Source organism: Nicotiana attenuata, unplaced genomic scaffold (genome assembly GCF_001879085.1).
Source record: "Nicotiana attenuata strain UT unplaced genomic scaffold, NIATTr2, whole genome shotgun sequence".
Classification (NCBI taxonomy): Eukaryota; Viridiplantae; Streptophyta; class Magnoliopsida; order Solanales; family Solanaceae; genus Nicotiana; species Nicotiana attenuata.
Window position 1 is genome coordinate 83,020 of NW_017671834.1, and position 16,188 is coordinate 99,207.

General features: G+C 36.4%; 1 protein-coding gene across 1 annotated transcript; it reads left to right on the forward strand.

Annotated features, from left to right (window-relative positions):
• The first annotated feature begins 6,536 nt into the window (after positions 1 to 6,536).
• Positions 6,537 to 7,448, forward strand: LOC109210463. The gene has a single exon (XM_019373880.1). It carries the CDS (start codon positions 6,537 to 6,539, stop codon positions 7,446 to 7,448), a length of 912 nt encoding a protein of 303 aa, XP_019229425.1.
• The last annotated feature ends 8,740 nt before the right edge of the window (positions 7,449 to 16,188 follow it).

The following is a 16,188-nucleotide window of genomic DNA, read 5'->3' on the forward strand; positions in this document are numbered from 1 at the left end:
TGAATCTAATGGTACAGAGTCTTCAGGCTTCAAGCACAAGAAAAATTGGAAAAATAAAGGAAAGAGTAAGGAGACCGAAGAAGGACCCTCTGAAAAAAGGACAAACCAAATTCCAAGAAGGGAAAACGGTTTTTCAAGAAGAGAGACAAAAGCAAAATGAAGTGCTACAATGGCCAAGTTCTAGGGCATTTTACTCGTGAATGTACCAAGCCGAAAAAGGTAGCATTCCTAAACGCATCTCTGAGTGCTATGTATGTTTCAAGCACTTCTTTACTAACCGAATCTTATCCTATGTGGATTGTAGACTCAGGATCCACCGACCACCTGAGTCGAGATCGAGAAGCGTTTGTGGAGTTTCGTCGAGTTTCACCTGGATCAAGGTGGATTTATGTAGGAAATAATGCTAGACTTGAAGTCAAAGGAATAGGCACTTGCAAAGTAGACTTGCGTGGTGGATGATCTTTGATGTTGCATTGACGTCCTATATGCTCCAGAGATTCGATGAAATTTAGTATCTGTCTATGTTCTATTGGATGTTGGTTTCGATTTGTTTTTTAGTCGCAATGGTGTAAGAATATCTCTAGATAATGTTTTATATGGTTTTGGACTTCTTTATGACCATTTTATCGTTTTAGATTGTAATCTTTCAACTTATGACTATTATGTTGATCGTTGTGTAATGACATATTGTTCAAGTAACAATGATATAGATGTTATTACATGGCATGCAAGATTAGGTCACATAGGGCAAGATCGAATGAATAGATTGGAAAAAGAAGGGCATTTAGGTTCTTTCTCCAAAATTGATATGCCAACTTGTGAAAATTGTCTTGCTGGAAAGATTACGCGTAAACCATTTGGGAAGGCTAAAAGAGCTAGATTCCCATTTCAATTAATCCATTCTGATAATTGTGGTCCAAAGAATGTGAGGGCAAGGTCTGGCGCTGCATACTTCATTATATTTATTGATGATTTCACGCGCTTTGGTTATGTCTATTTGATTTCTCATAAATCTGAAGCACTTGAGTGCTTTAAAAGATATAGGAATGAAGTTGAAAATTAATTAGATAAAAGTGTAAAGGTTTTAAGAACCGACCGAGGAAGTGAATATTTGTCAAAACAATTTGAAGATTTATGGGCATTATCAAACAGTTAACTACTCCTTATACACCTCAACAAAAATGGTGTAGCTGAAAGAAGGAATATAAAATTAATGGATATGACAAGATCAATGATGGCGCAGGCAAATTTGTCTATCTCTTTCAGGGGAGATGCATTATTGACTGCAGCCTACATATTGAATAAAGTGCCTTCTAAATCAGTATCTTCCACTCCTTGTGAACTTTGGACTGGTCATAAAACAAACCTGAATACGACCTTGGGGTTGTGCTGCATATATTAAAGATCGTTTTGGTGAGTTTGGTAAACTAAGTCCAAAAGGAAAGAAATGTATCTTTATTAGATACTCAGAACGCTCCAAAGGGTATGTGTTCATTGATGAATTAGAGGATGGAAGTATTACTGAAATTGTATCACGAGATGTCAGATCTTTGGAAAATGATTTTCTCAAAAAGAGTGAAATAAATGAAGGTGAACCTCTCTACGAAATGTTGAATTCAGAAAATCAGATAATGTCGTCAGACATACTTGATAGATCAATGGATCAAGAAATAGTTCCTGGTCCAAGTGGGAGTTTTGAAGCCCAAAATCTTATAGAGGAATATGAACTTCAATTACATAAGAGTACAAGAAAAGGTGTACCTAAACGATCTTATGAGATTGAGGATTATGTTTTCTTGGTATCTCCGACATAATTGGATGAACCTAATTCTGTGATAGAGGCTTGATCGAGTGCTAAAAAGGATGAGTGGTTAAAAGCGATGAAAGAAAAATTAGAGTCCATGAAAACAAATAAAGTCTGGGATCTAGTTGACCTTTCTCAGGGACGTAGAGCTATTGGGAATAAATGGATTCTCAAAGTTAAACGCAAATCGGATGGTTCAATAGAAAGACACAAAGCACGATTGGTGGCAAAAGGTTTTACTCGAGAAGCTGGAATAGATTATGAGAAAATTTTTTCACCATTAGTGAAGTTTACCTCTATACGGTTACTTTTGGCTATTGTTACACGTTTAGATCTAGAATTACACCAAATGGATGTGAAGACCGCTTTTCTCAATGGAGACCTAAACGAGGAAATCTACATGGAACAACCTGTAGGTTTCGTTGTTAAAGGCCAAGAAAAGAAAGTTTGTAAATTGAAAAAAATCAATTTATGGCCCAAAGCAATCTTCAAGGCAGTGGTACCTGAGATTTCATAAGGAGGTGATTTCATATGATTTCACCATGATCGATGAAGACCATTGCATCTATGTGAAAAAGTCCAATGGAAAGTTTGTAATTCTTTCTCTTTATGTGGATGACACTTTATCAGCCGAAAATAATATGGAGTATGTAAAAACTGTTAAGTCATGGCTTTCAAAGTCATTTGACATGAAAGATATGGGTGAAGCAGACTATATATTGGGTGTTAAAATTCAAAGAGATCGTTCCAAAAAAAAGTTTTTGAGTCTATCTCAAGAAACATACATAAAGAAAATTTTGGAACGCTTTCGAATGAATAGTTGCAAGCCTATGGATATGCCAATAGCAAGAGGTGAAACTTTAATCCTTGAAATGTGTTCAAAGACTGAAAAAGAAAAGGAAGACATGTCTCAAGTTTCATATTCTAGTGCTATCGGGAGTCTGATGTACACTATGATGTGTGCTCGTCCAGACATTTGATATGCCTTAGGTCTTGTAAGCAGGTATCAATCTAATCTTGAAAGAGATCTTTGGAAGGCAGTGAAGAGAATATTCTGATATCTGAAGGGAACGGTAGATTATTCACTATGCTATAGTGGATCTGATTTACTCTTGAGAGGTTACACAGATGCTGATTGGGCTGGTGATCGGAATGATAGAAAAATCAACCTACGGTTATACTTTCTTACTTAATGGTGGTGCTATTTCATGGATAAGTAAGAAACAAACTTGCACAGCTCTTTCAACCATGGAATCTAAATTCGTAGCTTGTGCATCTGCAACACAAGAAGCTGTTTGGTAAAATAGATTCTTTGAGCATTTGAATGTTGCAAAGAATTCTAAGGGTCCCATGACTTTATATTGTGACAGTTAGGCAGCCATCACATATACAAAGGATCCTAAGTATCACAGCAAAACCAAACACATTGATATCAAATATAACTTTGTGAGAGACATAGTAGCAAGTGGAGAAGTGAATTTACAATACATTCCTACTCGCAAAATGATAGCTGATCCTTTTACAAATGCCATATCTAGAGACATGTTTGAAAAACATGTTAAGGCTATAGGTTTGCGTAGGAAATGATGATATTTATGTATTGTAAAACAACTTTGTTGTTATGATATTCTCATTAAAGTTAGACTATTGAATTTATTTCTCATATGCATGTGATAATGTTTTAGAAATAAAATGGGTCGGACAAGTCGCGAGATTGGCTCTCTCACACGAGCAATCGCCTCTTACGTCAGAGAACGTGAAGAGATAATTTAACTGTTATGCTATGACTTGTTTTATAAACTAGACAAGAGTCTCTCTAAGAAAATGAGTTTGAGGGTCACTGAAAAGAGAAACTCGGGTTAGACATCAAGAGGTGTCTAGACCAAGGTCTGTACGATGTTGGATAATTAAAAGAAATGAGACACATACGCCAGGATAAGGTGAGAACATCGTAGCACGTGTTTCATACCACGTGTGTTATGCGACCAATGGGTTAATGAAAGAATGGTTCCCTGCTTTTTCATTGTGTGAGACCCTGAAAAGTTAAAATACTTTTCATTGGAATACCCTTTGACCTTTTACTGTTTCTTGAAATTTCAATCAATGTTGCTGCTTTAGCATGTCACTAATAGCCATGAATGATTCAGCAGTGCAATGCATGTCTAGGAAAGCAGTTGATTTGGAACAGATAGATTCGAGTAGAAAAGGAAGACGATTAAATTAAAATAATCTGACTTGTGTACACAAGCCGGCTATTACATTGACCATATAGATGTCGAGTGTAATTTTGTATACAAAGTTAAACTTGAACTCGAGTTCACCTCTTAAAGAGGATGAGAGATCGAATGAGTAACTACTGAAGTAGTGAAGTCTGGGGTATTGTGAGTACTGATATCCTCATATTAAAAGTGAATTCTTTCCATACGTGATTGAATTCCTATATAGGGCTTAAAAAACGTTGAAGGCAAGCCTTGATGCTCACAGGTCGCACGAACTATTTATCGTATGAATTGTGTGTCTAGTTGATGTAATATTGGCTTGGGTCTTGTCCACCATATGCGAAGTCGGAGATGTAAGTTTTTGGGATCGTGGGTCACCCATGTGAACCGACCCGATCCAATCTTACCCGACCGTAAATAAAGGATTATCTGGTTTTTTAAATAAAGGATGAACAATTGTGTTATAACTGTTCAACCTTATCCTTAAAAGGAGGGGGAACAGTTATAACTATTCAAATCCTTTTTAAAAAGGACAGGGAACGGTTATATGATAACTGCTCAACCTCTCCTAATAAAAAGGGAAGTCTTCTACTTCAAAAGAGAGAGCACGAGAGACATTACGTAGAAAACAAAAGGAAAAACCAGAAAAGAAGGAAAAGCAATCGTGACTTTCTAGATTATATCATCACACTAAAAGACATTTAGTTTGTGAACTTTAACCTTGATTTCCTAGTGAAATCAAAGGAGACTTGGAGCAGATTCTTTTGGTAGCAACAACAACAATATCCGCTACGAATTTAAAGTACACAATCTGTTCTTTTTGCTCCGAGTTATATTACAGATTTGATACATAATTAGTGAACAAATCGTTCCCACATTTGAACTAAAATAAGACAAAATGAAAAAAAAAAATTCCAAACGATGGATAAATACCATTACTTTTAATATTTTCTAAAATATACTATTATGTATTTTGTGTTATGGTTGAACGGACGAGATGAATACTTAACCTTAGACCATGATAAAAGATTAAAGCTTGAAAGATAAATAGCTATTAAATTTTCCCAAATCAAGAAATAGAAGTATGAATATTAATAACTATCCAATTTCAATAATATTAAAAAGGCAATTAAATAAAGGAATTATCTAAATCTTATACATTTCCCAAGGACTAGTAGTACAAATCATATGAATATTAATAACTATTCAATTTCAATAATATTAAAAAGGCAACTAAATAAAGGAATTATCTAAATCTTATACATTTCCCAAGGACTAATAGTACAAATCATGAGCTTCTAAGAATATAGTTTACAAAACTGATATGAAATAAATACACCTTCTGTTTGAAAAGTACATAAACAGAGTTTTATAAATCTACGGTTGCCATGAACAAGAGGCAGCTACAACGAGGACGTAGGTACATCTTCAAATCCAGCTCCCATCGAACACAGCAGCCAACATCTGCATACAATGTGCAGAAGTGTAGTATCAGTACAACCTACCCTATGTAGTGGTAAGTAGGGGTAAGATCTGCGTACATACTAACTTCCCCAAGCTCACTTGTGAGAATACACTGGGTATGTTATTGTTGTAAAAGCTAGTGATACAGGGTATTTCCAGAGATTAATGAATGTACATGGCCCTGATTGTTTCCTCTGGAAACAACTTATATATATCTTGAGCTGATTTAACGAATTATGAGTAAGGTCATAATTTGGATCTCAGAATTATAACAAACTAACCTTTCTTTGCAAAAGAAAACCTCTCTAGTAAAACTATTTTCTCTTGTCATAAAACTCTGTACCAATCCCAACCTATACAGCTAGTCCTTGTATCATTGGCATAGCCAAATGCATGATAAAAAATTGATGGGTTTTAAATGAGTACGATCTTATTATATCAATGTATACCATTGACAAAAGCATGATCTTATTATTTTAAATGAATATTCATATATCACTATTAGCAATATAACATGACTTACTAACTCGAAATATTTCAGTACAATAGCATTCAAAAAACTTCCTTCAATTTGCTATAGACTTAACCATGTTTGTGACATTATATGCAGCGACTTAAAAGTACCATAAAATCAATTATCGGGTTTTAGTGATTTAAAAGTACCATAAAATCAATTATCGAGTTTTACTCCTTCTAAATTATGTCTGAGTCAACTTTCCCAACTATTAAGTTCATGTAGAATATAGTCTCACAATATAATTAAAAATAAAATAAATACCTTAATTAGATTGATATCATGATGACTTCGGTAGCAAAACAAACATACAATAAAAAAAGTTAGAGAGATGTGAGACCCATCTCATCTGAAAACTTTTCCTCTTCCGTTAGCATAGCTAAATTGAGACCTTCTCTATCTAAAAACCTTCTTTCCTACAATACTCCCTTACCTTCTTTTACGTTCTCTACACACCAAAAAATGGAAAATAGCTTAATTAACACTTCTTTCCAATCTTCCCATGAACCCCTTGATATCGGAAATATGCAAATTGATGACCCTCCATCTTCCCCAGGCCAATAAAAAAACTTTTCTACAAACACTGCTATCAAATAACTCTTCAATTCCCATTACTGCTAATCATCGTCCTCAACAACAATATGTTGACTTCTCTGATGAAACAAACACTACAGAAGTTGATGAAGAATTATTTATTCCTTTATCTACTGATGATAAATCACGATTATATACACCTTGGAAATCATCAGTGATTGTTAAAGTGTTTGGAAAAAAAATTGGCCATCTACTGCTGAAACAAAAACTGACTTCGCTATGGAAACCTACTGAAAACATGTTTCTAATTGATCTTGGATCTGAGTTTTTCCTTATTAAGTTCCAGAAAGAAGAGAATCTGCAAACAGCCCTTCATGGAGGTCCTTGGTTTGTCCTTAACCATTTCCTATCTGTGAGGCAATGGGAAGCTAAGTTTATTGCATCCAACACTCAGCTAACGTATTCTGCTATATGGGTACGTCTCCCTGAGCTACCTACTGTGTTTTATGATATGGAAATCCTTCAGCGAGTGGGAGCGAAATTGGGTAAACTATTAAAGGTTGATATATGCACGACAACTACTTCTAGGGGCAGGTATGCAAGAATTTGCATTGAGGTACCTCTTGAAAAACCTCTCAAGACACATCTCCACATTGGCAACCACAAACAAACAATCCAATATGAAGGCCTTAACGTTCTTTGTACTGCATGTGGTAGATTTGGTCATGCTTTAATCCATTGTACCTTTCAAACACAACCACTTCCCACATCCCTCGTTACTAAATCTTCTAGGCCTCAGTCTGCTTCAACGTCTTCTACAACTCACTATATTCCCCACCCTACAAGCAATCATCAATCAGCTGAGTGGCAAACTGTTTCTTTTCCAAAAAGAAACAACAACCGACTACAATAACAAGCTCCATCAACCCTAAAGTACTCAAGGGCGGCAGAACCCAATGAGATGCCAAAGGAAGCAGGTAAGCTCTCTATCCCTAATGGGCAAAATCAGGCCCAAACTCAAATTCGTGCTTCTGACTCAACAATCCAACCCATTCAAACTCCTAACCAATTTGACCCAATCTCAGAGGACATGGAGACTAGCTCTACACAAATTGATAATGCTAATTTTCAACCTGCTCGTATCCATGAGCCCACCGCTACTCTTTCTTATTTGGAATGTCAATCGATTTGGCCTATTGGGCCATATAATAATGATACACCTGCCTTAATTGATACTACTCATTCCTCCTTTGTTAACATGCCAACTAAAACAAATATTCACTCTATTAATAAATCACAAACGTTTGTTAACAATCCACAGACACGTCAAGTTGGTAATCTGCTTATTAACTCAGCCACCCAAAATGACCAATCAGGAAAAGATACTTCTTCTACTCACCATCATGCAGATTCTAATTTATCTCTACACACTCTTGTTAACCACGATAATATGCATGATACAGTAGGCTATGAAGCTACTGCCTCCCAAACTCCAATACTCTCTTATGATTACATTCCATGTGTACTTCACCATCCCCTTCTTTATACACTACTGGACCATTTACTCACCCTCATACAACTTCTAGAGAAGCCAACTCTTCTTCAAAAGCTTCTCCATTACAGACCTACAATACACAAGCACCCATATTTTCTTTTCCATCCAAAGATCATACAGCGTCCAAACTTCACCAACACCAACTACAACAGCTATTTCAGACAACAAATTCGCCAAAACATGGAGGCTTACGCTCAAACGCAGTGGTACACGACTCAAACTCCATTGCTAGTGGACCACCAAGCATCAACATCCCAACAGCCACAGTGGGCATATCCCATGCACCCACCGACCCCATTTGTCAACCCCCAGATGAACCTACTCCCGTTCTATCCACCACATCATTGGGGTCAAATATATGCACCTTGGTTCCAGCCGATCGACTCTTTCAACCCTTGGTCCCCATACTCGACTCCATTCAGTCCAAACGACTTACTGAATCAACAAGTGAGTCCTTCTCCATCACCACCCCAATCTCCAAACGAACTAGACATGCAAACAGATCAGGAGCTAAGGGCAATATTGGCAGAGATGAGGGAAACACGCACGGATTACTTGTGGCTAAAGGGCATTCAACTCTCCAACCTAAAAGAGCAGTACGAAAAAAAGATCATACTGAAATGCCCCCCAGAGTTAGTCACATGCAGTCTCAATTTTAGGTTGATGGCAAACCAAGAGGAAGGGAAGTATGCCATGGTCATCATTCCGACTCTTCAAACGACTCGTGTGATAGAGAATTAGGGGCTGCCAGCCATGGGGGCTGTCACTCAACAGATTCCGGTTCCAACTGAAATGGTCACTTTTTCTCCTAATTGTATGAGTTTTGTCATTTGGAATTGCAGGGGATCTCACAATGCTAAGTTTCGGAGACATTTTAGGTCTTTACTAGACAATAATAGGCCAGCTTTGGTAATACTATTGGAGACACACATGCAAGATCACACTGTTCTTCGAGATAATTTTCAGTTTACAAACATGTCACAGGTACCTGCCAATGGACTCATAGGTGGGTTAGTGGCGTTATGGCATGATACACTCATTAATGTGGAAGAAATAAGAATGTCTGAGCAGGAAATCCACTGTGTTGTCCAGGTATGCCCTTTGACTCCAAAATGGCTATTATCTGCGATTTATGCTTCTAATTATTATACTAGTAGAACTACTTTATGGGATAACTTGTGTTATTTTAAGGAAAATTATGTTATTGGTCCTTGGTTGATAGGGGGGACTTTAATGAATTACTTAATGCACGGGAAAAGTTTGGAGGCCTGCCCATAAGTAATAATAGAGCGGATAAGTTTAATAATTTTATTAATAATTGTAACTTGTTGGATTTAGGGTTTAGGGGTAGCGGTACACTTGGACCAATAAACGTCGTAATGGACATACAATTTTAGAACGCCTAGACCGTATTTTCGCAAATTATGAATGGCTTAATCTATATCCTGAGGCATCGGTTCATCACTTACCTCGTACTTACTCGGATCACTGTCCTCTATTATTAACATTAGAATCTAGACGACCTTTTTATAAGAAAATATACCGGTTTGAAACAGTTTGGACAACACATCCTCAATTCCATCAGTTAGTACATCAAATTTGGGATACTAATGAAGATCTCCTAAACACCACTAAGCATTTCCAAGAGGCTGCTATTCACTGGAATAAGTATACTTTTGGAAATATATTCTCCCGTAAACGCAAGTTGCTAGCTAGACTTATGGGTATTCAATCTTTTGTTCACTACCCTACGAGTACTTTCCTTCAAAATCTACAACACCAACTAACTCTTGATTACAGTAACATTCTTCGATTAGAAGAAGATTTTTGGAAGCTTAAATCTAGGGTAAATTGGCTAAACGAGGGAGATACAACTACTAAGTTTTTTCCATATGACTACTCTTCAGCGAAGAAGAAAAAATAGAATTACTGCCTTACAAGATACAGTGGGCAATTGGACTTTTAACACTAATGACATTCATAGGCAAATATTTGATTACTATCAACATTTATTTGCCACAGATCATATACTCTCCACCTCTAATGTTCAGGTTGCCCCTTCAAGCTATTCCTACAGATATTGAAATTACTCAAGCCCTGAAGGGATTCAAACCTTATAAGGCACCTGGTCCGGATGGTCTACATCCGTTCTTCTATCTCAAATATTGGAACGATTCTTCACTAATAAGTTTATTCCCGCTGACCTTAATCATACTTGTATTTGCCTTATCCCAAAGGCCAAGCATGCATACACTATTCAGCAATATAGGCCTATTAGTTTGTGCAATACTACTTATAAGTTAATTACTAAAATAATTGTTAATAGGCTTAAGCCTTTACTCTATAAGATCATAGGAACGACCCAATCTAGCTTTCAGCAAGGGAAAAGAGCTTTTGACAATGCTATAATAGTTCAGGAAATTATTAACCATCTTCATAAAATGAAGGGCAAGTCAAGCTACATGCTTCTAAAACTAGACCTTGAAAAGGCTTTTGATCGGTTAGAGTGATCCTTCATAAGGAAAACTCTTCTATATTTTAATATAATACCAAATTCCCTCACGGAGTTAATAATGTCGTGTGTTACAACTACTTCTACATCAATTCTTATTAATGGAACTCGTACTTCGTATTTCAATCCTTCGCGAGGAATTCGACAAGGGGATCCTTTATCTCCATACTTATTCATAATGTGTATGAAAATGCTCTCTCGTATGATTAATCAATCAGTAGACTACCTAAATTGGCAACCTATTAGAATTTCTAAAAGAGGTCCCGATCTTTCACACCTTTTCTTTGCGGATGATATAAAATTGCTATCAAAAGTCACTACTCAAAGCTGTCATGCATTTATTGATGTTCTTAATTGCTTCAATCACATTTCTGGTCAACAAATTAATTTTGAGAAATCAAAAATATTTTTCTCAAAAAACTGCTCCCTTTCCAATAAAAGTTTTTTGCTACAATCTTTTGCAATAAAGGAGGGTCAATCATTTGGAAAATATTTGGGATTTCCAATTTTTAATGGACGACCTCGAAACAGTGACTTCCAATTCCTGCTAGACAATTTTAAAAATAGATTAGCGGGCTGGAAAACTAAGTTTTTAACTCTAGCAGGAAGAACCACTCTTATTAAGTCAACTCTAAACTCTCTTCCTAATCATATCATACAATATGTTCATATACCGAGCACTGTCATTAGTAAACTAAATCGTTATCAAAAGAACTTTCTTTGGGGTACTACTGACACAAGAAAGCGATTGCATCTTCTAAAGTGGGAGCAAATTACAACACCTACAATACAAGGAGGTTTAGGGATCCAAAACTTGCGTACTAAAAATTATGCATTGCTTGCAAGCTTAGCCTGGAGAATTTTTAATAATCCAGGAACTCTTTGGGCAATGACCCTTCTTAATAAATACGTTCATCAAAAACATGGCTATGCTGCTTCTTTAACATGGCGTAATATAATCAAGGGTTGGCATCACTGTCAACGGGGTATCTACTGGAGGTTAGGAGCAGGGACTCACATTAACCTATGGTCTGACCTGTTGGGTTTGTTATTTAATAAATAATAACAAAAGAGGTGTGAATGGAAAATGGTGGGAAAAGAAATGAAGGGATGACCCGCAACCCGGTCCGGTCTAACCTGTTTTTCTTTCCCGGATTAATTTAAATTCGTTTTAAATTTCCCGCAAAAATTTCCAACAGCCATGGCTGTTCTGAAACAGTGTCACACCTGTTCCAACAGCCATGACTATTCTGAAAAGTTGCAAACCTCTTCAGAGGGTCACACCTATTCCAACAGCCATGACTGTTCTGAAAGGTTGCAAACCTCTTTAGAGGGTCACACCTGTTCCAACAGCCATGACTATTCTGAAAGGTTGCAAACCTCTTCAGAAACATCACCAAGTTGGCTATAAATAGACCTTCAAATCCCAGAATATTTACTTACGAAATTTTCTGATTATCTTTTTCTTCTTCTGCACTAAAATTCCAGTGTGTTTTGCTGCCATCGAGTGGTTCGCTGATCATCGGCGTTTTTGGTACCAACACTCCGGTGAGTTAAATCGTTCTATCCTGGGAGGATATATTCCATAACCTCGGGTACTTGAGGGGAATAATTTCCTTAAGGACATACTATGTATTCAGTGTGCTCGATTTATTCCTTCAACGTTTCAAAAATTATTTTGAAGTTCTAATATTATTTTTCAGAATTGTTTCTACTAACTTTCTGTTTTATTTTTCAGAAAGATTACTGTTTTATTTACTTACAACAATACAGATAAATAACAATCTTAAGGAAATTAAATTTATTATATTCTGTATTTTGTCTGAATTTTACTATTCTGATTTGAAGATATAAAAACTTCATCAGGATATTGAAATTCAGAAAATGATTTGAAGAACATAAAAACTTCATCGTTTTTCTGTAAAACAGTATATAAAAACCTTAGTTGTTTTTATTACATACTGTTTATTGATTAGAGTATTATTTACTGTTTTGGTTTTGCCATTAATTGATCTCTTCTGTTGTTCATTGTAAGAAATGGCAAATGAGAATGGAATTCCTTCTGCGATTGTTGGTGCAAACGACGATAGCCTCGTCAAGCCGCACTGCTGTTCCTCCGGCCGAGAAACCGGGAAAGTCATAACGTTTGGATAAATTGTTTAGTAAACAATGACATGCGAGATTTGACCAAATAATATTGTCAAATGGTTTCAAAAATTAATGAGTGTAAACAAATGTGTTTACGTTAAGAATACTTCAAATCATATAGTCATTATTTGATTATATATGATATGTTGATGAAATATTTAAAATGTGGGGGCTTTTAGCTTATGCATGACAAAAGCCAATGTTAGACGTAATGTCTAAATTATATAATTTTTGAACTCCATTGATATAGTAGTTGGTAAAATCATCAGTTGTTTAGTCTTAATAAAGACTAGTTGATGAAACTACTAATTCGGAAGTTGGTCACATGCCTTTCTCGAAAGGTCATTTTCTTTAATGAAAATTTATATTGTTTAGTTCTTTTATGAAATGATGTCACTTTGAAGGTTGTGACTTTTCATAGAAAGATACGTCTGTATAGACATGACCGTTCATGAACGAATATATTAATACGTTGGTCTATAATGAGGTGAACTAACCGATGAACATGACCAAAATCCATTGCAAGTTGGATTTGTTTCATGAATGGAGGTGCTATAATTTGCATATCATATAGACATATGAATGAATAGCATACAAATGCTTGAAAATGGCGGAATGATTACGAAATGTGTTATATATTAAAAGGTTATGGCCACAACTGATGCCAATCATTCCAGCTGTTGTTATAATTACTACATTAAGTGTAGTCAATAATCTGATATGCAATCGAAAATCGAGACGTATTAGTCTACAACATAAGGAAGTTTGCATTGAACATTCATGACAATGAAACGAATTTTGAAGTATTTGAAATATACTCCAAATTATGCTTTGCACTACAATAAGTATCCCACGATAATAGAGGGGTATAGTGATGCAAATTAGATCACTGGTTCAACCGATTCTAAACAGTCGGTGGATGAGCGATGTCTTGGAAATCGTCCAAACAAATGTGCATTGACCGCTCTACAGTGGAGGCTGAGTTTATAGCCTTAGATAAGGCCGGTGAAGAAGCTGAATGGCTCCAGAATTTCTTGGAAGATATTCCATTTTGGCCCAAACCTTTGGCACCTATATGTATACATTGTAATAGTCAAGCGGCAATAGGTAGGGCAGGAAGCGTTATGTATAACGGGAAATCTCGTCATATTCGACGGAGACACAATACCGTTAGACAACTACTCTCTAGTGGTGTTATCACAATTGACTACGTAAAGCCAAGAGATAACGTGTCGGATCCACTTACAAAAGGCCTATCTAGAGAGGCGGTTGAAAGATCATCAAAGGGAATGGGGTTAAAGCCCTAGGACAAGTCATCATGGCGGTAACTCTACCTAGCAGACTGGAGATCCCAAGAGCTAGGTTCAAAGAGATCAAACAAAGTTATGAATGACGGTTCAACATTGTCAACTAACTCAACCCATTCTCGTGATGAAGACAATGTTCAAAAAATGAGGTAAAGCATTAAGGCTTTTTTGATGAGTCAATAAAGCTTAAAGCTTTTTAATGATTTGCTAAGTCTGGCAGGATATGACCAGATAGTGTGTCTTTAGGATTACACGTTTAGGAATCACCTATGTGAGTGTGAAGTGTAAGCCGCTTCAAGGAGAATGAAAGTAAAGGCCCATTCTCTAAGCACTCATGAAACCAGGCGGTGTTCATGGCTGAAACGAACACAACCGTGAGAACCATAGATGGTTAAGGATTGATTGTGTGACTTATGTTGTCTAGGTATACAACAAAGCTCGACGGTTCAAAGATATCAAATCTACCGATTGACCGAGTATATCCGATATAAGTTCACTACGGAAAGTTCAAAGGGAAACCTACTTATCCAGATGCAATCAATTCTTGTTTGTAAAACACATACACGTCCGTGCATTCCTTTAAGTTTATAGCCATTCCCCATTCATGTGGGGGATTGTTGAGTTTGTTATTTAATAAATAATAACAAAAGAGGTGTGAATGGAAAATAGTGGGAAAAGAAATGGAGGGATGACCCGCAACCCGGTCCGGTCTAGCCCGTTTTTCTTTCTCGGATTAATTTAAATTCGTTTTAAATTTCCCGCAAAAATTTCCAACAGCCATGACTGTTCTGAAACAGTGTCACTGTTCCAACAGCCATGACTATTATGAAAAGTTGCAAACCTCTTCAGAGGGTCACACCTGTTCCAACAGCCATGACTGTTCTGAAAGGTTGCAAACCTCTTCAGAGGGTCACACCTGTTCCAACAGCCATGACTGTTCTGAAAGGTTGCAAACCTCTTCAGAAACATCACCAAGTTGGCTATAAATAGACCTTCAAATCCCAGAATATTTACTTACGAAATTTTCTGATTATCTTCTTCTTCTGCACTAAAAATCCAGTGTGTTTTGCTGCCATCGAGTGGTTCGCTGATCATCGGCGTTTTTGGTACCAACACTCCGGTGAGTTAAATCGTTCTATCCTGGGAGGATATATTCCATAACCTCGGGTACTTGAGGGGAATAATTTTCTTAAGGACACACTGTGTATTCAGTGGGCTCGATTTGTTCCTTCAACGTTTCAAAAATTATTTTGAAGTTCGAATATTATTTTTCAGAATTGTTTCTACTAACTTTCTGTTTTATTTTTTAGAAAGATTACTGTTTTATTTACTTACAGCAATACAGATAAATAACACATGGCTTAGGACGGGTACAACTCTAAGGTCCATGCTTATAGGCCCATTACCTAAATCACATGACACTCACACAGTTTCTACTATTCTTAATAATAATACTTGGGACTGGAAGAATTTCAGTTTTGAAATTCCTAATGAGATAGCAACAATTATAAATAGGCAATATATATCCATCTATGCTCAACAACATGATCAACTCCAATGGGGCCTAACGACTAATAAAAATTTCACTGTGCAAACAATGTACAAAGAACTTATTGATAATAGCAATTACTCAATTGCCTCTTGCATTGATTTCAAATGGTTATGGAAACTGCCTGTGCAACCAAAGATTAGAACTTCTTATGGTTGGTTCTCCATAACAGACTACCGGCCCTACAATATCTAAATTACATAGGCATTCCAATAAGTTCCATTTGCTCAAAATGCCATGCTAGCCATGAATCGATAAGTCATATTCTTCTCCACTGCTCTTGTGCAGAACATTACTGGGATGTCATTCGTTTACAAAAAATAACCAAAAATATACCACCAAATTCTACCCCTATCCATTGGTTGAAAAAGCTAAGTGAACTCTAAAACTTTTTTAGCTACAAGTCTTTGGCACCTTTGGACTACTCGTAATAAATAAATTTTTGAGCATAAAGACCAACAGTAGCAAAACAAAAGTCCAACTTTGTTACTTTTACTTTTACATTAAGGAAAGAAAGAGAATTAATACAGTTGACCCGGAAAAGGTCCGACGAGCACTAGCGGGTCGCTGGGATTTAACACA

Excerpts from the sequence above, each read along its gene's own strand:
- LOC109210463 (XM_019373880.1), top strand. The coding sequence starts at position 6,537 with ATGACCCTCCATCTTCCCCAGGCCAATAAAAAAACTTTTCTACAAACA.